Source organism: Phyllostomus discolor, chromosome 3, assembly GCF_004126475.2.
Source record: "Phyllostomus discolor isolate MPI-MPIP mPhyDis1 chromosome 3, mPhyDis1.pri.v3, whole genome shotgun sequence".
Classification (NCBI taxonomy): domain Eukaryota; kingdom Metazoa; phylum Chordata; class Mammalia; order Chiroptera; family Phyllostomidae; genus Phyllostomus; species Phyllostomus discolor.
In genome coordinates this window covers 191,546,441-191,574,183 of record NC_040905.2, presented here as the reverse complement: position 1 = coordinate 191,574,183, position 27,743 = coordinate 191,546,441, and the positions used below count along the sequence as shown (strand labels likewise).

General features: G+C 39.1%; 1 protein-coding gene across 3 annotated transcripts in view; it reads right to left on the bottom strand.

Annotated features, from left to right (window-relative positions):
- Positions 1–27,743, bottom strand: part of SLC44A1 (solute carrier family 44 member 1) — a 171,879-nt gene that overhangs the window by 42,579 nt on the left and 101,557 nt on the right. For 2 of the 3 annotated variants that reach the window (XM_036021993.1, XM_028506228.2), the window contains exons 7-15: positions 25,831–25,920; positions 23,140–23,279; positions 21,782–21,968; positions 20,697–20,862; positions 19,756–19,912; positions 18,975–19,058; positions 11,710–11,847; positions 3,479–3,715; positions 1,453–1,533 (exon numbers count right to left, since the gene is read on the bottom strand). In XM_036021993.1, the coding sequence (XP_035877886.1) occupies positions 1,453–1,533; positions 3,479–3,715; positions 11,710–11,847; positions 18,975–19,058; positions 19,756–19,912; positions 20,697–20,862; positions 21,782–21,968; positions 23,140–23,279; positions 25,831–25,920 (1,280 nt within the window). Of the gene's footprint in view, positions 1–759; positions 1,534–3,478; positions 3,716–11,709; positions 11,848–18,974; positions 19,059–19,755; positions 19,913–20,696; positions 20,863–21,781; positions 21,969–23,139; positions 23,280–25,830; positions 25,921–27,743 lie in introns of those variants that run through there. The other variant, XM_036021992.1, reaches the window with a different exon arrangement.

Below are 27,743 nucleotides of genomic sequence, written 5' to 3'. Positions count from 1 at the left end.
TCCATGCCACCATAGGGCTGGCAGGACCTCCAATGCTGCTGCCCTGGCCTTCATGAAGTAAGAGGGGTGCAGAAAGAAGGGGTAGGAGGCAAGACACCTGACTGGAGGGACTGCTGAATGGTGTCCCTTGCCCATTCAGTCCAGTTCCAGCTAGTGCACACTTTAAACTAAGGGCCATAACCACTGTCCACATCTTTTTATTTATGATTAGAGTGATCTGTGCTTTGGGAATCTGAACATTGGTATTTTACTTTATTATCATCAAAGCTATTAAGAGCATCCGCAAAATAGGTACTGGAAGGGGTTTGCAAAGGAAAGGGTTTATATCTGAACATTCTGCCGAGACTCTAACTTAGGTTGGATATGCAATTATTTTCCATATACATATATGGTCTCTCTCACCCCCCTTAAATGAACCCATTTCCGTTACTCTTAAATACTTCAGTGGGCTAGTTCTATATATTTCTTAAGGTGGAAAATGATGAATCAGACCATCTGTTATGCTATAAAGAAGAAGAGAAAGTCTTTATCTCATACTTTTGGACATGATATGCAATCAGAAGTTGCAGTGTTTAAAATGAACTGTTTAAGGATATAGGCAATGATATAATATTTTGAAATAAGCACACCATTTAAAAATAATACATTCATAAAATAAGTAGTAATTAGATGAATATACGCTAGAGACATCTGTTGTTAGGTGGTGATGAGGCATCTATGGGAAAAGCAGCTCCTGATTGTCCTATACAGATAAGTTGCTTTTTTTTTCAAATAAAAGTGGAAATATGTGTCACTGACCAGAGGTAATTTATCCTTCTTACAATTCAGCTGTGGGTGGTGAAGACCAGGCTGTCTTATTTAGTGGGAAATGTGGGTGTTGATGAAAACAGATTTGTTTGCTACTGAAAAACAGCTTAAGAAACAAAGTACAATCCAGGCAATAAAAGAAAAAGTCAGCAAAGGGAAGAAGACAGTAACATAAACAAACCAATGTTAAGAAATGAGGGAATATGGATTTTAGCAAGTTGAAAGGAATTGCTATTATCACCTTCCAAATGATAAACATCAAACTGTCAGTTCGAGCACACAGCCAAACATTCAGCCCAAGGAAAACTAGCCACTGACAGTTAAAAAGGAAAAAAACAAAACAAAAACAAAACCCCCCAGCAATTTCACCTTAGGGACAAGAATATCCCCTACACTGCCATGACCACTCTTCCTTGTGACAATGCTGTGTTCCTTTCAGCTTACTTTTACAGAAGGTGGTCTCAGCTGTGATAAAAATTCAGCCATCCAAGTGATGGGCAAACACACAAACAAAAAGAGCAGCACGTCCTGCGTGATACAGATAACAAAAGCTTCTCCAGAAGAAGTGCAGTCAGTGAAGACAGAGAGAGAGAGGAAGTGAAAGTGAAATTCTTGGAGGGAGGCCACCTCCTCATCTCCACCTACCATCGGTTTCAGCTCTCTGGCATCGGCTACGCCTCCCTTACCAGCTTCCTTCATTGCTTTCCTACTGTTTTCCACAAACTCCTGCAAGATAGGGACCAAAGGACATAGATTCTTAGGTTCTTTCACATTTCGGATGGTAGAGAAATTCTAAAGAATAGTCACATATGTGACTCAATATTGGTAAAATGGATGGCCTAAAACCACAGCGATAACAACATTCAGTATCAGACATAAGAGGTGCTAAATTTGTGGGAATAAACAGCAATCTGTTGATAGAAAATCTTTTCTCCAGCCATTTCACTGTGATGATATTACTTATAATAATGTTAAGAGGTAATGTTAGTTCTAGCCCAAAGAGAAAACACCTAACTTAAAAAAAAGACAATTTTCCTTTACTTAGAATATAATTTTATTTGTTGATTTACTTTTTCCCTATCATGGTTAAATGGAACAACAAGAACATTTTACTCTATAGCTTTCTTTCTAAAATAGCCCTAGAAGGTAAAAGAAAGCATTGATACTGCTGAGTACAAAATGCTGTTTTTACCAAACTATAAATAAGTTGCTTAGAAAAAAAGTCTATCTGAACTTCAAATTACTCCATAAAGCAGGAAGATGGAGTAACGACCAGACCCTGTAGTCAGAAGCATGGAAGGTGGAATTACGCCCCTAAGGAAATGTTTCGATGCTGTCAAAGTTCATGGAGAATTTTTTAAAAAATATTTTATTCATTTATTTTTAGAGAGGGAGGAGAGGGAGAAAGAGAGAGAGAGAAACATCAATGTGCGGTTGCTGGGGGTCATGGCCTGCAACCCATGCATGTACCCTGACTAGGAATCGAACCTGCGACACTTTGGTTCGCAGCCCGCGCTCAATCCACTGAGCTACACCAGCCAGGGCGAGCATTTCTTCATTAAAAGTCCTCATCATTCTTACAGAGAAAACGAAAACGAGGGAAATCGTACTACTTTTTACTCTGCTTTTGATCAGTGGCTTAAAAACAAAAATGAACTCTTCTCCTAAATGCCTTAATCACAAAAGAGATGCAATTGTCACGGGCCAAATTCCATTGTGAAAATAATCAGTTAGAATTATAATTTAGACATTATGAAAATGCCCAAAATTTAGTTGATGTTGTGTTCGTACCAGATAGGTCAGTTAACTCGTTTGGAATTTTTGCAATTGGAAAAAAAAAAATCTAGTCTATTTATGAACACATTTATTTTAAATGAATAAATTTAATTTAAGTCCATGTTCCTGAAGATAAATTATTTTACTATATCTAATGTTTAGTCTTCAATATTATTCAGTCCTAAGAATATTTCATAGCTTAATAGTCATGTATTATTACTAAAAAGCATCTTTACTTCTGTAGCATATGACACTGATGATAGTATTTAAGCCATTTTAATATAGTTTTTTAATTTTTAAAAAGTTTGAGGTTCTAATCCAGGGAAACTACAGAGGCCACATAATTGTAAAGAATCGGAATATAATTCCCATGTAAAGGTTCACATCTGGAATAATATAAAATAATACAATCTACCAGTCATGGGTCTGTTAATCTATATTCATCACAAAATACTTTCAATTTAGCCTGGCATATTGAAGATAATGAGTTTTAATGGAGTTGACCGCAATAATACTTGGAAAGGTGGTGGATAAAGAAACACAGGTAGGTACTAACTACAATCTGGGAAATAAGGCTTTTTGCCCTTGAGCCCCACTCAGGAAAGTGCACTTAGAACATCAGTGGTCCAAGGTTCTAACTGAAGGGCCAAAAGCCAGGTCTAAAAAGTCAATTCAAAGCCATCTAACTGCAGGGAGGGGGGCAGCAGGATCAGTTAGTGTGAGCTCAGGACTCGTAAAAGGTATTGCCCAAGGAGCATTTTGAAATGGTGATATCCATGCCAAGAGGGCCTTCTTCCCTGGTTTCCCCAAGACTAACCTCATTCATGAGTGTTATAGGTTTCATTCCATTGCTACTTTTATCCCTAAAGCAGTGGAGAGCATTTGAAATACTTACCATCAGTACTTTATCCATATAGAATTCTCTGCCAGGGCTCCCATCATTGTATTTTGTATCAATGGCAAAACACAAGAATAATACATCCACTACCATTTCATAAATGGACAGGAAGCAATGAGCGACTAGGAAAGCAAAGAGGCAGACGATGATCAGAGGCAGCACCCATACTGTGTAATCTTGCTGGTGGTTGAGCAGCATAATCCCAGCCAAACCTGTGCTGCAGACTATCAGCACCTGAAGCAGAGAGAACAAAAGACCACATTTAATACCTTACTATGGAAAACCACTGCTTCCTCACCCTCTGCAGATTCAAACTCTTTTTACTACTTATATAAGATGGTTACATGAGTATTGTGTCTCAAATTGCACAGTATAATCCATATATATATCATATACACAGTTATACATGTATAATTGCATAATAGCAATTTAAAAAACCCTTGCTGATGTTAAAAATAATCACGTTTTCCAAATGTTATGCTTGTTTCCTAAAGCTTCCCTTATTTAGCACCTGTGGCAATTCTTAAGATTAAAGTATACATATTTTTAAAGAAATATGCATAATCTTAGCCCTCAAAAGAAAATTACTGACATTTCAGGGTATTGCTATGGATATTTTCCTAAGCATTTTTACACTTATGAAATAGTATTCTAGAAACAAATCATTAAAAGCTCTTCATTAATATGTATAGTATCATTATAAATGTTGCATAAATACTTAATTCAGCTACATAATTTCATTTTATGGGTGATTTAAAATTTATTTAACCATTCTCTTACAGCTGGAGACTTACATTGTTTTCAGATATAAATAAGGCTGCAGCAAACATCTCTAAGAGCTTTTTCTTTATTTCATATTTTATTTCAAACAGAATATGGGGCAAATTTAATATAATTTGTCCTACAGTTTAGATTTGGACCATCTCTTAGAAAAGGGGTTGCCAAAAACACCCATAAGAATAAAAGAAATAAGCAATTTGATTATTGTCAAGAACCATCTACTCTGATGCTTCATTATCTCACAGGCAGCACTTCCCATGTTTTGTGGTTCTTCTGAGACATTTTATTTCAGCTTTTCAACAACCTTATGAATGGTTTATGGCAAACATGATCATTCTCATTTTAGACCAGGAAACATGCTAGCCAGCCAACCTGCCCAAGGTCACAGAGTAGAAGAGCAGATACCATTCAAATAATGGCCTTGCTCTTTGCAGGTAAAAACTCAGCAAACACTTGGATACGGATACAAAGCAGTAACAGGTTATATTGAATCCCAGGCACACTCCCGCCCAGTCCTTTACTTGGTGTAGCATCCAGCTTTAAGTAACAAAGGAAAAGAGTCCTCTAGAACTGCATCGGCCTCTCCTTGACCAGTGCTGAGGACAGTCTGCCGGAGAATTCTTCTTTTGGCTTTTCTTTACTACTATCTATCAACACCACCAAAGCACCTCTCATTCATCATTAACTTAACCAGGAGTTATAATGCATTAGGTGACACACGGGCTAAGCTGTCAGTTAATCTTTCTCTCAGATGATGTCAGGGGCAAATCTGGGTCTGTCCATGATTTGGAAGACCCCCCTCCATATACAACATTTTCGTGGGCAGCTCTTATGACTGTTCCCTGCTAGTGACTTTCCTGAGGTGATTTCCACAGACAGCTAACCACATTCATTTTCTTCTTTACTGGCAGCTATTTTAGAATGAGTTATTTCTTACACTCTTGCTCAAATTTTTGATATCCACCCGATGGAAGGGCTGAGGTTCCTTACGCTCTCACTATGCCACTAAAAGTTAAAACACATTTGGAATGTTAAAGTTAAAGCTCGGTAGAAGGTGTAGCTCAGGAAACCCTTGACGTTGAGAGAAAAGCTGTAGAGCTGGAAGGTGGATATTGTCACGTGAGAAACGACTTCAATATTATGTTAAGTGAAAGAAGCCAGGTGGTGAAAGACAAATACCGTACGATTTCACCTGTAGGTGGAATCTTGAACAAAATAAACTAACAAAATAGAATCACAGACAAGTAAACATGCAACAGGTGGACAGTGACCAGAGAGGAGGGAGGAAGGGGATCATGGTAGGAAGAAGGGGAAGGCGAAGATTACAGTTTTGGTGTCAGACAGATGGAGCTTTGAATCAGAGTGAGTGAGTACTTCTTAGCTGTGTGACTCTTAAGTAAGTTCATGTACCCCTTCTGAGCCTTTCATTCCATCTTTAAAAGACACAACACATCCCATAACTGTTACGATCAGCACTCTAAAAGCATTAACACAGTGTCTGGTTATCTCAGTTCCTTTATTTTTGCCACCATAAATCTTGCCTTTTATGGTGTCCTTTCCCCACGGAACCCCTGATTTGAAAGACTTAGGTTACCAATAAAATAGCATTTGCAAGTAATAATTCATATTCTCATTTTTATTAATCCAAAGGCAAATAAATTGCCAACTAGAGTGTGCAATTGTTATTAGAAAAATATTATAAAATAGAGGTAAAAGTAATTTCACATAGAAGCAAAGAAACTTGAGATTTTGATTCTTTATTATAGCTTTATGGGGGGAAATCTGCAATGTCTATTAGACTTAAGTCTTACCTTTGAGACTCAGAGTCACTGATTACAAGTCACAAGTCACTAAACCAGAGGAGCTACGGTCCCCTCCAAATCCAATTTACCATTCCATGAACCCATTAAGCACCACAGAAATGGAATCCAGGACATTTTCTTTTGCATTCTTTTGAAAATATTCAGGGTTTTAAAGTTAAATAATAAAATTTGAGATAACTGTGAATTTGCATGCAGTTGTAAGAAATAACACAGAATGATCCCAAGTACCCTTTACTCAGTTCTGTTCAAGGACAACATCTTACAAAACTATAGAACGGCAGCACAGCTGGACACTGAGGCCCATACAGCCCAGACACCGGGCATTTCCATGATCACAGGGACCCTTCACCTTAGCCTTTTATAGCTACCCCTGCATCCCCAACCCCATTCCTCACTGGGTGACCACAGATCTGCCCTCCATGTCCATAATGCTTTCATTTCATGCCTGTTCTGTCAATGGAATCATGTACTATTTAATCTTCTGGATTGGCATGTTTCACTCAGCAAATTTACCCCCAGATTCACCCAAGTCACTGTGTACATCAACAGTTCGATCCTGACACTGCCTTTCAGACGATCTCCCTAGTTGAGCTACCTGATCAGAAGCTATCCCTGCACACTAGCAGCCACATAATTGCATGGAAACAAACTCATTTCAAAAAGATGTACTCTACCGTGATCACACTATATTTTTAAGAAGTTCAACTGCAGAATTTATCTTAATATGTTGGACATGCAGAAGATTTTTCTTGTTATTTTTGTCCTTTTTTGGATTTCTTAATTAAGAAATGTTTATCTCCCATGGTTTTAAGTCCTTTTTTTTACAATGTTATGATTATATTATTCAAATTTATATCTTCCTGGAAAGCAGTTTGGCAATGCGTATCAAGAACCTTATTATGTACTCTGGTTCATTAATCCCACTTCTAGGGTTCTGGCCGCAGGAAAGGAGCACTGACGGGGACACGGGTTTGTGTGCAAAGGTTTCACTGCAGCACACTTTATTTCAGTAAAAAAGAAAAACAATTTAACTGCAAAAACCCCCAGGGGCTTGGTTTAAAAAATGATCTAACAATTGTATAATCATGTTTAAAACATTTTGAATAAAATAGGAATGTTCATAATATAATGCAAAATGAAAAGAGGAATACAAAACTGCCTTTTCTAGTGGATTTTAAATTCTCTTTATTGACTAGTATATGACCAACACCCAGAATAGTCCCTAGGACATTACTATAAGTATTTGTTGAATGAATATAAATATTTGTGATACAATAAACCTAAAGAAAAAATTTTGGTGTAAATTTTTTTCTGCTGAAAAACTCAAAGCCAATTTTAAGACGTAGTATTTATCATTTATATATATTTTGTATCATAAAACGAATGCATACTTAACGTATAGAACTTTCTCTTACTATTGTAAAATGGGAGAGGGGTTCATTTTCATTGTTTTTCTTATGCACATTTAAACACAGTACTGTGGCAGTCTAGCAGTTTTACTCAGCATTTTCACTTACTGTGTTACAGGCATTATCATATTATAAACTCTGAATAAAAAATGATTTAATAGATGAATAATAGTCTGTTGACCATTATTTCCAACCATTTCTCTGTGGTTAGGTAGTACACTGTTTACAATTGATTACTGTTATAAATAATGCTGTATATTTCTGTATTTAAAATTATGTTTTAGCAGTGGTTTCCCAATCACTTGGATTACTGAATCAAGAGACTTAAAAGAAAAAAAAAAGGTCTAAGGGTCAAGTTAATGTCAGTGGAAGCGATTATAGCACATAGTGATTAAAAATGTAGAAGGCAGACAGACCTGAGTTTGAACTCCAGGTCTGTCATGTTCTAAGTCTCTAAATTTGGACAACCTGCTCAGTTCTCTAAAGTTTGGTTTCTTCTGCTATAAAATGAGGATAATAATAACAGATCACCTTACAGAGGAGGCCAAACATAACCCTTCCCATAATGCACTTCCCTCAGTACCCGATCCCCAGCAGTGGCTCAGTCAGAGTTCACTAAAACCAGCATCATGACCAAATGTTGCCACTTAGTATAATTTTCTCCCTGAGTACAATTTATTTCCCTATACGGCTTCTAATTTCCCTTGTATTTTTATTACTCTGTGTATATATGTCTTCAAGTCACTTCATATCTTTCTTAGCAGTATGGATAAATTATAAAAATGTAAAACATAAACACAAAAAATGTGAAGTGTTCCAGAATTAGTCCTATAGCATATAAATGAACATACAGCATATAAATAGCATTGAGTTGCTAAGTGTCAGGCACTGTACTCGTCAGTCTTTAACATGGACTCATCCATTCAGCCCTTACTACTAAAAAAAACGCTTATTGTAAAAACATGATGAAACAAACCCAACAGTCATAATGTAAGTTTAATTATATATTTTCAAAATAACTATCAGTATAGTTCTAGGATTCTTTTTAGATGACAGTTGCTTAAGAACTTAAGCCAACACAGTGCTATCATTGCCTTTTTACACCAAATATTTTTTCCTTTCAAAACATTTTAAAAGCACAGTGGCTGGACCTGAGTGTTGGGCCATGAGAGAATATTTAAGAATAGCATTTGAGTTTGGTCAAGATGGAGGTGCCTCCTTGCACTACCACAGCAAAAATTATAACTAGATTATAAAACAAATGTCACCCAGAATCATCAGAAAATCAAGCTCTTTGGAAGTGCGACAATGAAGGAATTAAAGGAGCTACATTCATCCAGACGGGCAGGAGGGAAGGAGACGTGAAGATGCACGGAGATGCGGAGATGTGTGGGGATGTGCAGAGAGGCAGCATGGTTATTCCCACACCCATGTGCCGTAGATAAAAATTGGGAGAGCTGCTTCAGAACTGAGGGACCCCAGGACCACAGTAGACTACTGAGCCCAGAGTTCCAGCACCAGGAAGGTAAGTCCCCATAACTTCTGGCTATAAAAACCAGTGGGGGTTGGGGTGGTGGAAGAAACTGCAGGATTCTCAAAAGTCTCCTCTAAAAAGACCTACAATGGACTTAGGACTTACACAGACTCACCCCTTCTGGGACATAGCACCAGGGAAAGAACTGGAAGGGCACCTGTGGCACACGGGGAGACACTGAAGGGTTTGGCATCAGGGCAAATGCAAGGAGACAGCTTCCTCCCAGATGCCAGGCAGTGGCATTGTTCCTTCCATGAGTCCTCCCCTACAGAGAGCCACAGAGCAGCAACTCGGGCTGCTCTGCCCTGGTGATTACCTAAGGTTCCTCCCCATCCAACTTACTGGCACACTTTTCTACATTAGGCCACACTACTAAGACAGGGAGTCAAAGCAGCTCTACCTAATATGCAGAAACAAACACAGGGCGGCTGCCAAAATGAGGAGACAAAGAAATATGGCCCAAATGAAAGAACAGATTAAAATTCCAGAAAAAGAACTAAATAAAATGGAGACAAGCAATCTATCAGATGCAGAGTTCAAAACACTGGTTATAAGGATGCTCAAGGAACTTAGTGAGGACCTCAGCAGCATAAAAAAGATCCAGTCAGAAATGAAGGTTATAGTAAATGAAATAAAGAAAATTTACAGAGAACAGTGGAGGGGATGAAGCTGAGAATCCCCTGAGAATCAATGATTTGGAACATAAGGAAGAAAAAAACATTGAATCAGAACAGCAATAAAAAAAAGAATAAAAAAATGAGGATAGGCTAAGGAGCCTCTGGGGCATCTTCAAAAGTACCAACATCTGAATCACAGGGGTGCCAGAAAGGGAAGATAAAGAGCAAGAAATTGAAATCTTATTAGAAAAAAACAATGAAAGAAAACTTCCTTAATTTGGTGAAGGAAATAAACATACAGGTCCAGGAAGCACAGAGAGTCCCAAACAAGATGGACCCAAAGAGGACCACACCAAGACACATCATAACTAAAATGCCAAAGTTGAAAGATAAAGAGAGAATCTTAAAAGCAGCAAGAGAAAGACAGAGTTGCCTATGACAGAGTTCTCATAGACTGTCAGCTGATTTCTCAAAAGAAACTGCAGGCTAGAAGGGACTGGCAAGAAGTATTCAAGTGATGAAAAGCAAGGACCTACAACCTAGATTACTTTATCTGGTAAAGCTATTATTTAGAATTGAAGGGCAGATAAAGTGTTTCCCAGACAAGGTAAAGCTAAAGGAGTTTATCATCATAAGCCATCACTACATGAAATATTAAAGGGACTTATTTAAGAAAAATAAGATCAAAACTATGAACAATTAAATGGCAACAAATACATATCTATCAACAACTGAATCTAAAAAACAAACTAAGCAAACAAGCAGAAGAGAAACAGAATCTCAGACATGGAGATCATTTGGAAGGTTGTCAGTTGGAAAGGGAAAGGGGGAGAATTGGGGAAAAGGTACAGGGATTAAGAAGCACAAATTGGTAGGAACAAAACAGACAGTGGGATGTTAAGAACAGCATAGGAAATGAAGTCAAAGAACTTCTATGCATGTTCCATGGACATGAACTAAGTGGGGGAATGCTGGAGGGAATGGGGCGTACACCAGGTGGAGGAGGACGGAGGGGGAAAAACTGTGACAACTGTAGTAGCATAATCAATAAAATATATTTTAAAAATAGCATTGGATGAAATATTGACCATAATAACAATGAGTAATTATGAAGACTATCAAAGCAATATGAAAAATGTATGATATAATAAGAAGTGAAAACAGCAGAACAAACGGGTATGTATGCTATGATTGTTATACCGTAGAAATACAAGCCTACGACAAAACACTGGGTGGGAACATAGGACACCAATAAATTATTAAGTTAAAGAGGTGGTGTCTATTTCTTTCAAATTGTCTGAGCATTTTATGGTTTGAAATACAGATACAACAAAATCCAATTATAATGTTCTTTATTATTTTACAGATTTTAATAGCAGTATAGAATAAATTACCTCTTCTCAGACACTTTTAAGGACATTTAAGTCTCACTCCCCAACAGCTCTATTTTAAAGTGGCTTACATACAGTGACGATGACAGCTACCATTCATTGAGAACTTACACTGTAACAAACAATGTCTTAGGCATACTACATGTACTGACCAGTTTAATCCTCACAACTCTAAGGGTCGGGCATTATTAGTACCCCAAATGTATAAAGAAGCAAACTGAGGCACAGAGAGGTTATGTGCCCTGCTTTCGGTCACACAGCTAGTCAGTGAAAGAGGCGGGATCTAAATCCAGACAGTCAAGCTGCAGACGCAGTGCCCCTAACCACCTACCCAGGCTGTTACTTAGTTCTCTACAGTTCAAAATATGTAAGCAGAAATACAGGCAAGTTACACTTAACCACCCCGTGCCTCAGTTTCCCCACCTGTAAAATGAAGATGACAACAGAGCTTCCTTTACAAATTTGTTGTGAGGGTTAAATGAGCACAATGCATGTAGAGTAGTTGGAAAAGTGCCTCATGTGTATTAAGGGCTTTGTAAGTGCTTCCTAGATATTAAATTACAATACTTTTGGTATTTTGGTGGCCTAGATGTTTTTGAAATTCAATTACCTATATCTATATGTCTATATGCAAAAATTTACTGTATACCTCAAGATAACATACTTGGCCTTACCTTGCCTAGGAATAACATGAAATCCCCCACTGTGTTGATGGCGGCCACTCGCAAAGCATTCTCCACGAGGATGACAAAGGCGTCCTTCGCGGAGGTGCAGAAGTTGGTGCTGTTGATAGCTGTGGCTGTGTATGCATTCTGGACAGAAGCGAAAATGATATTTTCATCAATAAATGCAATCTCGCTTTGTTAAGACAGAAATCGAGCATAATTAAGCCTAGCTTGTAAAAAATATTTCACAATTAAACCCATGGCTTTGGGGAGGTATAGATTAAGATGAAGCACAAGAAAATATGAGCTATTTTAAAAATTACCTGATATGATAAAATGAACTTTTCAGTTGGCTTAGTTTTTATCCTTTAAAAACACCGATATTTATTAAAATACGTATTAACCTTTCCAACATCCATTAACTTCTTCCCTGTCTTAGTACATCAAACATAACTGAACCTTTCCTAGATGTCTGAGGTGCACCCCTGTGAGTATCAGGGATGCATTATCACCATTTCAGTGATGCTCTAAAAGCTGCACAAATATGTAACAGCATCAGATTGCTGTGCTGTTTCATCTGGACCACCCACCGTCTCTTCCTTGGTGCTCTCTCCTACGCTGTCACTTCCCACAGCTAGCAGATAGCTGTTTGCTGCCCAATTATTTTACACCCTCCATCCTGGGAGCAGGACCTGAACTGTCATCTGAGAAAAGAGCCCTTCCCCCATTCTTCAGAGTCTGAGAGGAGTCGATACCACCTTCAGCTGTTATCGGGGTGGGCAAGTCAGGTTCAGAAACTGGCACGTAAGCTAATCAGAGCCCATGAAAGTAAATGACATTCCCTGGGACTTCTGGGAAAAGAAGTTTTCTTTCTCATCCATCGGTGCTCCTGACAGAGCGGCTCTCTCATTTTCCTGGGTAACGAGCTGTGAGGGTTTGAATTGCCAAGGACGTTTTGCCAACACAATGGGCAGAACCTAGAGGTGCTGGAGATCACAGTGTGAAACTGAGAGTGAGGCTAACACTTGAGAGAAACCAGGTACTTGCACTTGGTGACGATATTTTGCATCGTTAGGAACTAGCCAGATTTCTGGACTTTTCAGCTAATACATTGCTAAGGATCTCTCTCCTCTCCCTCTCCCTCCCTCCCCTCCTCTTTTTTAGGTCAGATTGAGCTGGCTTTCTGTTCCTTGTAGTGCCGAGTCCCAGATGACCCACTTTTATTCAATTACACCTGCTTCTGCTGCCCCATGTCGTCTCTGACCCACTAATCACAGACTGATTTCCCCCCTGTTTTTTATATTGCATTTTAGAATAGCATTGGCATTTTCTGGGAAATGTGAGTAAGTACTAGAAAGTCAAATGTGCATGATTCTTAGGAAAGTCTATGGATTTTGTGACTACAATTTTTGGTCCTGAGGAATGTTTGGTTTGGTTTTGGTTTAAACTCACTTAACTATCGGTGGGTTCAAAATGTTCAATTTGCCAGAAAACTGCTGGACACGAGGGCTGACTTTACACTGTGTTGTCCACAAAGCTTTAAGCACCGAGCTAGACAGAGACAATCTTTAATTTATGAATGTTCCAACCGAATGCTTATTAGTTATTAGGAACCTGTTATGGAGATGAGGTTTGACTTATCAAAAATTTAATTTGCCCTTATATGATTAAATTCGCTGATTAAAAATGCAGAGCATTCCAGGGCCAAGGAAAGAGGACTGTACTGAGCAGATTACTACTTAAGGTTCATAAACTTTTTCAGCAATAAAGCAGTAGAAAATTATGGTGCTCTCTGAGAAACACAGTTAGGATTTTAATATATGAAATTCCATTGCACAAATTGGGGTCATTTATTATCAGATTATAGTACTGTATTATGTTTGCCAGCCTTTTATCTCAAAAGCTAATATATACAGTGTTATAAAGAAATCATCCTGTCAAGTTTTTCTTAGGATTCATTTGCTGCTTGGTCTCTTCTACTGTCACCTCAGTGTTTCTTATCAGTTAAAAGAGAGCAGGCACCAAGGAGTTAACTGCCTCACTGCAGCGCCCCACATTTCTTCATTTTTACAAAGCTCCTTTTGAAACATTCTGCAAAATGCCTCAATGACATCAAAATAAACCATACTTTTGATCTTGTGTAATAGTAACTCTGCTGAAAAACCATGGAAAACTGCCCTTGTCTGAACTCTTCTCCAAAATCAAAACCAGTTCCCATTTCTCACCAGTTCCTTCTGTACTCACTAAAAAAAGAAAAACCCACTTAGCAATGTATTAGAAAACAGGGTCCTCTAACTTGCCTGTGGGCGAAATCTTGCCTGCTGCCTCCTTTGCAAATAAAGTTTTGTTGAAACACAGCCATGTTCATTTGTTTACCTATTGTACATGGCTGTTTTCATGCTACAACGGCGGAATGGTGAGAGACTATACGGCCCACAGAGCCAAAAATGTTTCTTCCCCTATTCTAAGACATGATCACGAGACTCATGAACCAGTTTCGGCCATCCTTCGGTATCTGCAGGAGTTTGGTTCCCGAAAATCTGACACTTACATCCCTCACATACGATGGTGTAGTGTGTGCACGTAACAGATGCACATCCTCCTGTATACCTAAATCATTTCTAGATTACTTATAATACCTAATACAATGTAAATGCTGTGTAAATAGTTGTTACACTGTTTTATTAGGAAACAATGACAAAAAAGTCAGTACATGTTAAATATAGATGCAACCATCATGGGCTTAACTACACAGTACACGTGAGCAACATAACACCCCCCCCCAACAAAAATGTTTTCCATCCACAGTGTTTAAGTGTGCAGATATGAAACCTGTGGATATGGAACAAATGGACACAGAGGGCCAACTGTATTTAATAACAGGTTTTCAGAGAAAAATACCCTATCATATTTTACATATAATTTACATATATATAAATATATAAAATGAGATGCTTCCTAAAGTATAAAAAGCATTATAATGCCTAGAATCAAGGATACCGAACAACCCATTTAAGTCAACTATGTAGCCTTAAATCCCATCTCCTCAATAAGGACAGACAACTTTCTCTTAATTACGCTGTTCTATCCTTTGCAGTTGAACTTGACGTTCTTTGAAAGAGGAGACAGAAGAGAAGGTCCATACACCTCTGACCTCTCCCATTGTCCTCAGACCAGCTGACTCCAGGTACAGGCCCAACATTTCCAAGGCAAACTATAAAAGCTTTTCTGTTGTCCTCCTTAAGTTTCAGAAGCATCAGCTTATTTGAGAACTATCATTATTCCTTGTGTGCTGCGTCTCTCTTCCCTCTTGACCCTGTCCACTGACTGCATTCACTTTTACAGCAGAAGCCTATTTATCTGCAGACATGGAAGGAAGAAGGAATGATTTTCTTCTTCACTCCTCAGCCCCAGGGTAGGCTAGGCTCACAGAAATGTGGCCTTCTTGGCAATATTCCTACAGGTCTGTGCCACGCCTCTGTACCCAACCTAACTGAAAACACCAGGTGGCTATTTTACAAGCTTTCTCCCACTTCCGGGGCAGTTAGATGAGCTGCGTGTGATACACGAAGGTCACGATGACCTCTTCAGAAAGAAAAATGTGCTCCAGATCACAGCAAGTCAATAACATTTCTCTCTGCTTCTGCACCTCCTTAGTCTAAAAGGATTCACGCTACGATTCTCAAGAAATTCTGAGTCCTTCGTAGCTTCCTGAAGGAATTGCTCTCTGGGCTTTTTTCAGACTACTTAGTTGAGATTTTTAGAGCCCATCCACCTTCTTCTCAGACAGCCTTCCTGATCTAGAGCTAACCATGCACAGAGAGGCACCACTGATTCACATGTTGCTGGTGCCCAACATCTGCTCACGCAGGACACAGGCTTCAAACTAATTAACTCTCAGAGCAAGGTAAAAGTTGAACACCAGGAGTCTCTTTAAAAGGATGCCTATTTGTTGGGAACCGCCCTGACTGGTATCAGAAGCTGAAACCCCCGCCTAGGCTAAGGCTAAGGGAAAGCCCTTGGAACCATAAGCCAGCAAGGAGACAAAAGCTTATCTCCCTGGCAGGAATGCTGCTTCTGCTGCTGAACCCCAAAAAGCTTGGTCGGTTAGCCAAAGACGGTTAAGATTCCCCACAGGGGGAACGACCTAAGGCAGGCACGATCACTTTGGGAGGCCCCCCAAAAGAAGGACTTTGGGGGCTGCAGCAAAAGAGGGTGCCGGACCCTCGCTCCTCGGCTTTGACATAGCCTGAGTTCCCATCGTCTCGGAGAAATCTCCTTATTGCCTTAGTTCCCGTGCTAAGCCTGAAACCATGACAGGGTGGTGCAGCTCTGTGCTGAAAAGGGCAGATTCCCTGGGTGATCAGGCCTAAGAAAGAACATGTAAATTACTGTGAAACCTTCTTTGTTGAATGAGAAGGGTCCAAGGAGGAAGTTTGTTCCTCAAAGTCTTACAGCTCTTTGGCCCCCACTCAATAGACCAGCAGAGTTCCTTGTTTTCTATAGTTCCTTACTTCCCACTGATAAGTACTGTACTTTACCTGAATTATTATGCAAAATGAGCCCAATAAAAGCATGTGTGGACGGTAAATCAGGGCCCTCCCCACTAGGGGGGTGGCCATTCTGTTCCTACTTCCCCACAGAAACTAGTTTGTCTCTGTGCATGGTGTGTTTTTTCTCGCGCGTTTTTCGGTGAGCCACCCACAGCGTTCCATGGTCACTGCTGGCCGGTGACCCATGCGCAACACCTATTAGCACAAGTGGTCTCTGGTAGCATTGTAGTGGGACAGGATATAGCGAAAAAGTAGTGTCCACGTGGCAGAAATGTGTTGGGACAGAGGTTGCCACGTAGGTAGCTCAGGTCTGCTTGGCCACCTGTCCCTGAGCACAGCCTCCCCAGCTTCGCACCTCCTTTCCTTTCTCCGCTTAAGGACCTGGAAATTCTCTTAAAGTTTAAAATCTTACATAATAACTCAATAAGGACAAGCTAGACAGTAATGGTAGGGAAAGAGAAACAGGACATGCGTGGATCATTCTAAATTAAATACAGGAAGAGGCAATTAAAGTGATCCCTTTCTTATTTTGAGTGAGGGATGGAGGGGGCACAAAATCAAACTTATACCATGGATTTCAGTCTGGTTGTAAATTTTTGACTTTTTAGGGGTTCATCAGAATCAAACTGATGTTGCAAATCATAATTTAAATAAGATTGTCTTTAAAACCATCACTTGTCTTAGTTTGCAGCACCATACATGGAAATTTGAGATGTTTACATATTCTCTATAATAAACTATAATTTAGTTTAGTGTTCTTTGTATTGCACAAAGTGTGTATATACTTATACAAGAAGCAGCATGGTATCACGGCAAGAGCTGGGCAAACTTAGATTGAAAATTTCCTCCATTCTAGGTTTTGTGATCTGTCATGAGATACCAGTCTCAATTTTTCACCTATAAACCAGAGGAAATGAGTCTTCCTCACAGAGTTATAGTGAGAAAGAGACTAAGTATCTATATCTATATCTATTATCTATATCTATATCTATAGTCTGTCCAGAAAAAGTCCTGCCAGCCATTGTTAACATAATGAAAACAGTTGTGCAACATCAATATAACCTGGTAGCCAAGGAGAGTGGACTGGAATGCATATGTGTGAACAATGATAACTCCACTGGGGGGCGGCAGTCAGTGGGGGCAGTAGAGGCTGTTGAGTGAGCATGTGTACTGTGTGGCCGTCACATTCAAAGTGACTGAGCGAGTAGAGCAACAAATCTGCATCAAATTTTGCATTAAGCTTGAACATTGCTCCACAGAAACTATTTGGATGATTCAGAAGGCCAGAAGGCAACTGGTGATTGGCAGCTTTATCACAATAACACGCCCACTCATGCATCACATCTCATGCAGCATATTTTGGCGAAACATCAAATCATTGAGGGACTCAGCCCCCCTATAACCCATATTTGGGGTCCTGAGACTTCTGGCTTTTCCCAGAACTAAAATCACGTTTGAAAGGGAAAAGATTTCAGACCACTGATGAGATTCAGGAAAATACGATGGGGCAGCTGATGGTGATTGGGAGAGCTGTGCAAGGTCCCAAGATGCCTACTTTGAAGAGGACTGAGGCGTCATTGTCCTAGGTACAGTGTTTCTTGTATCTTACATCTTCTTCAATAAATGTCTCTATTTTTCATATTACAAGGCTGGGTACCTTCTGGACAGACTATGTGTGTGTGTGTGTGTGTGTGTGTTTAGTATAGTATCAGTTAGTGGTGCTCAAAAAATATAAAAATATTCTCTACAATTCCCACTCAATACTATATAGTGAAAAGCTTTATAATCTTAAGAGCTTATCAGCCAGAGAGAAGACACCATCCAGGGTTAAATGTACTATCTTCAAACAGCAAACCAAGGCCTGAGTAATCCAATGCCCAAGAGAAACAGATTCTGATTGAAACAATCTCTCCACCTGAAGTGAGTTCTACCTGTTAGATTAGATGTAAAAAATCAGCTTCACGTCACATTAGATAAGCACCTACAGAAGCAAAGAGCAGCTCTGAGTTCACCCTGTTTATTCGCAAAACTCTTAACACCTATGCTGAAAATACTACAATAAAATGGCTCGTTTCGAAAATCTAAAGCTTTCTTAAAGCCAGCTGCATTTCCCATGCAGTGTGGCACTGGAGCATGGTTTGGGATTAGGACGTCCATATTGTTCTACAAAATGACTCTGACCTATTCTGCCTCCATATCAATACTCTTCTTTACTATTATCGTCTAAATTCTTCAAAGCAGAGGCAACAAACTGGTGGCGCATGACAACTGACACTGCATGGCCTAAAGACCTATTTGTTCTGGCTCGCTCAGAGCTTGTTTTATCTATCTATCTATCTATCTATCTATCTATCTATCTACCTATCTATTTAAAGAATTAAAGGACTATGCCTACAGTAAACAAATTCTTATGGAAAATCAAAGAGAAAAGAATGGAAATTAAGTCATAAGAGACGAATGTCTTTCCCGAGAGACAAACTCTAATGATATTAATTAATGCATCACAATGAATTAATAATGAGCCTTGGTAAGAACGTATGTTACTTTTAAAAAAATAAGAGTATGATTGGAATAGAGATACCCAATCAAGGAAGGCACAATGTACAACACTATGAGAACACGTGATGCCTTTCTATTAGGCTCAATCATTTTATCTTGGAAGAAGAAATGACCAACATCGAGTTGTAAATGAATGTTAGGTTTATTTTTAAAATAGTTTACCTGATTTAAATAATTTAGGCACTTTTCAAGACACCAAAGGCAACAAATGCAGGATTTCAGCACACATCGGGCGCAGGCATTTTCCTGGAAAGGAGGCACAGTTGAGATAATTTTTAAAGACCAAAGGATTAAACCATCATAAAGAATACTCCAAAAGTTAGAAAAACAAAAAGCTTAAAAATCCTAACCCAGGTTCCAAAGCCTCCCCACCCACCCCCATTTCCCTTAAAATGTAATGGCTGAACTATTTTTCATCAGCTGAACACATCTTTAGCACCTGTTGCACATAAGATATAGTGAGGTATAGTAGACCAGCAAGGATTTTACAATCTAGAAGGAGAAAAAAAAATGCTCCTGACCATAAAAAAGGTTAGAATCTGAATATGACATAGATACTAGAGCTATGAAAGTGGAGAACAGAGAGAGACACTATTTGGGATGAATCAGGGAAGATTTCTTGGAAGGGGTGGCATTTGAGCAATGCTATGTTGAAATGCAAGTTATTTCCATAGTCAAGGACAGGGAAGAGGTTCTAAGGAGGAAGGTGTGTGACTCGACACAGGAAGAGAAGCACAGGACACTTCTGGAAATCAATGATGACATGGATTTTGCTAGAGTGTATGAGTGCAAGAGTGGGGTACAAGGGAGGAAGGGCTGGGTTCCTCTTTGCCAGGATGGAAGAAAGCTTTGTCACAGCTTTGGACATGACATCATTTACTATATGCAGAAGTGATGTCTGGCATGTGTCCACAGAAAGTCCAGGAAACTATTTTCTCCTTACCTTTCCTTTCAGCTGACTGTGAATGTATATAAGGATCATCCGTGGAATTTTGACTAAGGTGATGATGAAAGATCCTTTGGCCACAGTACCAAGGTGATAACGAATAAGGCGATTCACTGATGCCAAAATAGGTGTAAATGGCAAATTCCTTTTATCCCTATTTCAAAGATGACCAAAAAGACAATTAAAACAGAGGCTAGACAAGGATGGAAACACAGGAACGGTTTAGAGTCCCATGGGATGAAAAACTGGTTCATTTTTCTTATTCTAGCTTTATGACAAAATGGCAAAGTAATATAGCACAATTAATGTAGATACTACAGAGGTACCATAAAAAATAATGTTTCATTTCTCTATAGTAGTTTCATGGGGTTCCTATGCTCTAATATTTTAAGTTAAATAAAAGTGTGCTTTGGAAGTCCTTATTAGTAAATAGTTAAGGGGAACAGATGATAATGGAAAAATACAATTTAAAAAAGAAAGGAAATAGAACTTAAAAAAATGTTCAATCTGAACCCGGCACCTCATAACAACAGAAAACGGTAAGGCCTACAGCTTACATGCAGCTCCGAAGTTAGGAAAGGCAGGCACACAACTGTTCCAATCCAAACAAATTAAAAAGGCTTGTTGTCCTTTGATGGACTTTTGTATAAAGAAATGTACAAAAGGCACTACTACAAGATTTATTCTTCTGCTAAATATAATTTGTTATATGATGGTCTGCTGTTCTGATGCATTTCTGAGAAAGTTTTAGAAAAGCGTAAAGAATAAAATAACAATTTCTCATTTTCCCACCTCCCAGAATCAGCAACTATCACATTTTTTTTATTCACTTCCAGCTACTTTTAAAGAAATGACATTTCTTACAAGGCTGGGTGCCATTCCGTTCAGGCACAATCACTTAGATGGCCTTCGGTTCTCTGACAAGCGTAAATCCTCACCTAGTAAAATAGTACGTCACCACTGCTCCCGCCACCGTCATCTGCTGGCACGCCAGAATGAACTCGCTGATCCAGATCAGCCCCACCGCGTGGTACCACCACATGTACTGCAGGGGCCCCGACAGTCGGAACTCTACAAAGCCCTGTTCGTTCGTCACAGCGCTGCCTAGGAAACATCAAGGAAGGAAAGAGGAACCACATAAAGTGTAAACCAAAAACATGGCTATTAAGTTGAAGAGATTAATTTAATTTCCAACAATAGGTCCCTACCCCCAAAACCACAAACTTATGATCACAGTGCTATTGCATTAAGGGACAAAATTAATTATCTCTTGAGAAGCTGTGGAGCCAAATATCATACGATTCAGCATTTTGTTTTCCCCAAAGCCATCATATGTAGCTTTTAAATTTTGTTCTGTTGAATATAGTTCTTACCACATTATCAGTCATTTACTTTAGGCATGTATTTTCAAATACTTTAAATTTTTTTCAGAGCTATTACTTGTCTAATAATTACAGACCTAATTATTAACAAAGTCTAGAAGTTCATAGTCTATTCAATTGGTGAATATGTGCTGAATGGCCAGAGAAATTACACATAAGTTTACTAACCTCATGTTACTCCCCACAGTTAATTCCACTTAGGTGTAACCTTTCATATTAAGTATGGCTACAAGCAAATTCCAGAGTATGTGAACTGAAACATTACTGAGTTCATTCCCAAACTAGAAAATCGCACGGAAACAAGTTGATCTTGGCTATAACTGGGGTTTGGGGCAACTGTGCAGTGGCACTGCATTCATTAGTTCAACTCAGCATGGATCCGAGTGTCCGAGTGAGCACAGGAGTTCACTTCAAATCCATGACCAGGATGGAACGCCGGGCCTTACCTGGTTTCTGCCCACTTCGCTAGGATGATCTACAAATCGTGGTTAGAAAGTGGGTTACTGAAGAGCCATAACCACTGGTAGTATTGGTGCCTTTTAGACTTTAGTCAAATGTCTGAAGAATTACACCTGATGTTTTAAATGTTTTAATGAGAATACGATTCAACACTAACAGAAAGAAGCCACAGGTCCTCTTACCAGTGGTGCCGAGGAAAAGAAGGGTCATGATCCAGTACACCCAAAACAGGACAAGAGCAAAGAAAGTCCAAAAGGGCTGGAAGACCAGCAGTGGCAGGTGAATGAAGACTTTGCCAGCCACATGGAACAAGGCGATGGTGAGAGCGACACGTTTGCGCATGAACAACATTATCAGGAACAGGATAACCTGTGTGGAGAGAGTGGAGGGAGAGGTTTCCGTCACTACTGGAAGCAGTGAAAATGGAAACTAAACAATGGTGGGAATTTTTATCGTGACCCCTTCACTCGAAAACTTGAGAGTTTCATTCTGAGTCCCAATAATTCTTTATTGGCCTGTGTCTCTCTCGCAACACTTACCATTTTCAATTGCATATTGGAAATGCCCTTTAAAGCTAAATAAAAGGATTTCTCAATTTATTACTGAATCCTAGAATTCTACTTTTCCTTTCTCCACTCATTATAAATCAAAATGTGTTGTTTGTCAGACAGGATGTGACACTTTATTTGAATAGTTCGTGCTTGTCACTTTGAAAAACAGGGGAGAGGACCACGTGCCATCACCACAAAAGCACTGAGGAATTTGTACCTCACCCTCCATATGGAGCCAAGAGCTCCTTAAGAACAGGGTCTGTGCCAGATTCACCCTCTGTCCACCAGCCCCCACCCTCCTGCCCTGGCACCTGGTGTAGATAATCGCACTTAAAAAGATGATTAATATATCATCAATCTGTATAGTAACAAATATCTTTTGGCACCAATGATTTTATGATAGTTTTATTTTAGTGTTTGTTTCAATGCTTAATAAAAAACTTGGGTTTATACCTAGAAGCCTAGGGAAATGTCTTTTTTCTTTTGTTCAGAGAGGAGGAGATGAGCCAAAGATATGAGTATAGATTATGTAACCACACATTAGTCAGTAATTTTATTGTATAGTGGCCAGGCAATGAAGCTCACCTATACTTTCAAAATAACGCTGTGAAAAGAAAACTTTAAAAGGAAAATTGGGAAGTACTTAGCAGACAAGTAAATGAAATGACACAAGGTGACTTATTTCTTGACATACTTTTTTATAGTAAAGGGAACGGCTTTGTAAAAAGTGATGACATTATCTTGTGACAATAAGAAATGCGTTCTTCTAGTAAATAATAATGTCAATATTGTAGGTGAAAATCCTCTAAAAAAAGCAGGCAGTGCAGAACAAAACACTGCATCCATTGCATATGTCAATGAAGGAAGCCTTCTGTGGGGCGGAGATTTTATCTAACGGAGATCAAGGTCAGGCAAGCGATAGCTAGAGGTGAGTTTCAGCTCTGTGAACGATCTCCTGTAAATAGATGCAGCGCTGAGCCCATACTCACTGTGAACACTGTAGCTGCAATGGCGTAGATGAGGAGGGCTCGAAGATTGTCTTCAGCTATCTGAAGCTGTTCAGGAATAACTGTTTCTTTGGGAGACTTTCTTTGCTTTGCATACAGCCACCAGAGTACACCTGTGCCACCTGGAAACAGAGGCAATTGTTTTTTGCAATAATTAGTGCACAAAAAATGTGTAATAAGTCCTCCATTTCCTGGACCCTTCCTGTGCATCACCAAGGGACTAATACAGTAGCTATAACTTCTTTTTGCCAGCCTAAAGGGAGCTTCAATTATTCCACTATCCCCTTCCACATTAGACACTCACAATCTTTCAGTATATCAGATAAACTTCCTTCAACTGTATTTGTTATTGACTTTGAAGCTGAGAGAGAGCTGGCAAAGACAGATACTCCCAAGAGGCACTGGTCACAAAGAACCTCTGCCTCGGCTTAAGCTGGGGAGCCTGCAAGGAGCAAGCAGGGGTCATAGAAATCAGCAACAAAGCCGAGGAAGGCACAGATCTCCTCTGCTGTACTCTTCACAGTCACCCCAGCACCCAGCACTGACAGTCATGCAGTTGATGAAATATTCATACTGTGAATAAATGAAGATCAAAAGAATAGCTCCCACCAAAGGTGAAAACAAAGAGAAAGTCCCTGATAGCGGTGGGTGCGAGGGCCGGAGATTCCTATCTCCATTACTGGCTCAGAGATTCTGAGAACTCGATGGAAGACAGAGGTAAAACCCTGCAGTTGACTCATTCAGCCAACATGTTGACTGCCTAACAGCGCCCCCTGTTCTAGGTGTTGGGGATAGAGAGTTAACAAAACCAAGTCCCCACCCTGAACCCCCATGGAGCTTACACAGTAATGGGGAGACAAAAAAATAGGGAAAAGAGTAAAAACCTAGACATATTAAGAAGAAAGTCATGTGGTAAGAGGGATGGAAAGTGCGGACATTGAGAAAGTATTGTGATTTTATACAAAATGGGTACGCAAGTCCTCACTGGTGAGGTGAATTTGAGCAAGAGAATCAAAAACAGGAACAGCGAACTCTGTGAAACTAAGAAAAGAATACCCCAGGCAAAAGGTAAATTCTAAGATGCTGAGGTAGGACCACACCTGGCAAACGACCTAGGAGGAGGCCACTGTATCTGTGCAATAAGCAAAGATAAGAGATGTGGGTAATAAGGTAGCTGGGGACCAGATTACACGGTAAGGGTTTGCAGGCCATGGTAAGGAAATGGAAGATTTAGAGTAGTGAGTGTGTGTGTGTGTGTGTGTGTGTGTGTAGAAATGCCTGGAAGGTAAAAAACTGAGCTATGTTCTACACAAGTCAACCTAACATCTATCTTCACTCAAGTAAAGAGTAAACGGCGTCAAAGGGAAAGTCTACACCCACACCTGTAGGCAGGTACTGAACATAAATTGTTTTCTTCTACTGAAGATGAGTAGACAAACCCAAACAACTGTAAGTCTATGAAAAATATTTCAGAGCAAGGAAAATACTTCTATTTTGAAATCCTGAACGTACAAGAAAATTATTTTTAAAATTGTTTAATAGCCTCCAAAAATGAAATAACATATATGTCACATATACACACATATATATATACACACACAAGAGGAAACTGGTATGGATTTCACATGCTAACAACAGTGAACTGAGAGGAGGGGGTAAAAATAATTATAAAATTCTAAAAGGCAAGCCCTGGCTGGCGTAGCTCAGTGGATTGAGCACGGGCTGGGAACCAAAGTGTCGCAGGTTCGATTCCCAGCCAGGGTACTTTCTTGGGTTGCAGGCCATAACCCCAGCAACCGCACATTGATGTTTCTCTCTCACTCTCTCCCTCTCCCTCTCTCTCTCTCTTTCTCTCTCTCCCCTTCCCTTCCCTCCCTAAAAATAAATAAATAAAATCTTTAAAAAAAAATTCTAAAAGGCAAAAGTAAACAATCTAAAGAGGAGATGTAGCATGTGAAAGTACAATTTTTACTTTCTTTTCATATTTCTATTTTCCACCATGAAAGTAGTTAGATACCATAAGTAGGTGTCATATTTATAACTGGGAAGAGAAGATTATTATTTTTTAAGTAGACAATAAACACAAATCCCAGAAAGTTTCATTACAAACAGTAACACAAAACAGAAGATAAAATAGAATGTCAACAGGCAGAAAAATGAGAAACAAAATTTTAAACACACACACACACAATTATTCTGCCAGGACCACTCTTCAACCAGAAAGAACTCAACACCGTAGAATGGCTGATTCGGGCCTTCACAGAGTGCCAGACACAAGGAAGGGAATCCTTCCCTTGCAGGGCAGGGAACACTGGGAGAATCAAGTGAAAATTAAAGAGGCAGAAACAAAACAGAGCCTCAGTTGTTATATTTTCTCTTGGGTTCTTCCCCCAAAATTAACACTGACCAAAAAAAGAAAAAAAAAAAAGGAAAAGGTAGCCCCTGGAAAAAAATCTCCATTTGCTAATAACCTTACCATGTTACTTGATTTAGTGTTGTCACAGTGACCTAATGTCTATGTAATCCACTTACCAGTCTTTTTACAGTTAAAATTAATTCACATGCAGAAATTTTAAAAAAATAATCAAAGTAGTTCCAAATTGTGGGAGTGACAAAAGCAATGGTTAAGTCTCAATTCTTAATTACTGAAAAACAAGGAAATAAGCAGCTTACCAAGTGAACCCAGTATGACCAGAATTGTTACGATCCACACAAGCACTCTTGATATATACCTGATTATCACCATCAAAATCATGGATAGAACTGCAGGGAAGATAAATAGAGAACATGTAGAATATTACTTGAAAACACCAGAAAACATAAAGAGAAACTATTTCAACTGTTTTCTCCTAGGGAAATAATTTGTTGCTATTGACAAGTTCATGACCCCGATTTAGTTAAGAAAGGAAACTGGCTGGTTTTGCACTTTGACCTTGGTACTAGTGCCACTTGAACCCAAAGGCACCTAACTGTGGGTTTACAAACACAGAAAAGAATACATGCAAATGCACACGGTGACTCAAGACAGCACAGGACTGTTGTGGATTCGCCACAGGAAGGCGTCAGAACTCACATGCAAACACACATGCCGACACACCAAGTGCAGAGAATGACATGTCATGTGGGTGACCAGAAAAATTATCACACGCAGACAGATCAGTTCAGTTAGGTGCTAAACCTCCTTGAGTCATCTACGCATCTACATCATCACCAGTTTCTCTGGTGGTTGGTTAACAAACTAAATGGTAGTTTATCTTTTTCTGGTTGTGTCTCCTCTGAAATTCCAAGAGATGGTCTGGCCCTACGGGATAACATCCTGAAGCCTAATGAAGCCAAAGATTCCTCGGCTGGGGTCAGGGTCCTGATGAAGAAGCTCTTCAAGAAGGAGCAAAGCTTGGTGTGAGTTCCTTAGCTACCTCTTCCACCCATCCCCAGCTAAATTCTGACATGCTAAAATAGTGAGCAAAAAAAAAATGTCAAAAAATAAAGTGGGAGAGTTTAGCTTTTTTATGGGGAAACTCACTTCCAAAATTATAATTTGTTCATCTTTAGTTATCATCAAAGGCCCACCTCACAGACAAATGGACAAAGAACTTAAGCCTCAAGAGAACCATTCCAATAAAAAGATAGAATTCCAATGGCTTCACAAGATTATTATCGCTATTTTTAAGGCTTACATTGTTTTTTTTCTTGGTGAAGTATTCAACTATTTCAGAAACCAAATAGTTCGTATGTAAAACTAGGCCAATAGTCAAGCTAGGTAACATTATTAAGGTACTCACTTTTGCAATAAATGTACAGGAACCAAAACCAGATAGGAGCAGTTCAAATATCACAGAAATAGCTTTTCACATGGACAGCATTATTTCAACTGAGTCAAGCACTACCTAAGCAAAAAGAAAATACTCTCTAATGATGAGACGGGCATACAGCCGGTCTTCTCAACAACTATGCTGGTGGTTAACAGACATAACTACTCATGTTACTCATAAAATGAAATGGTTGTTTGCTTCCTGCCACTTTACTTCTCCCACCTAAAAAGGTCTATAAATTCTGACATGGCTACATATAGTTCTAGGATAATACAGGGAGTTTATATCTTGAAAATAACAGTTTTATTTGAGTATATTGTCTACTCGATGACAAGGAAACTCAACGGCTAACAAGTGGAGATTTCCTCATTTTTCCAGCAATACAGTGATATTATGAACTATTGCAAGGGAAAAAATATTTCAAAAGTAATCAATCAGAAATTCTATGTTTTTTGGTGGAAATATACATAAAAATATGTGGCCTCTTTTTATAAGCAAATAAGCCAAAGATTAGATTCATAACTAAAAACAAAGGGGTGTTGATCTGTTAAAAAGAAGCCTCTTCTTAGAATGTTAAAGGTTATTATAGACTTAGTAACCCAAGTTTGGGAACACACCAGTTTTCTCCAATGAGAAAAAAAGAAATGAGTTTCAGATATATATATATATATGTATAAGTATATATAATCTGAAACAGTTATTTGGCTATGGGAAGTGAAACATTTTACAAGTATCCCCAGTTGTACTCATATTTTGGTTAAAAGACAAAACAGT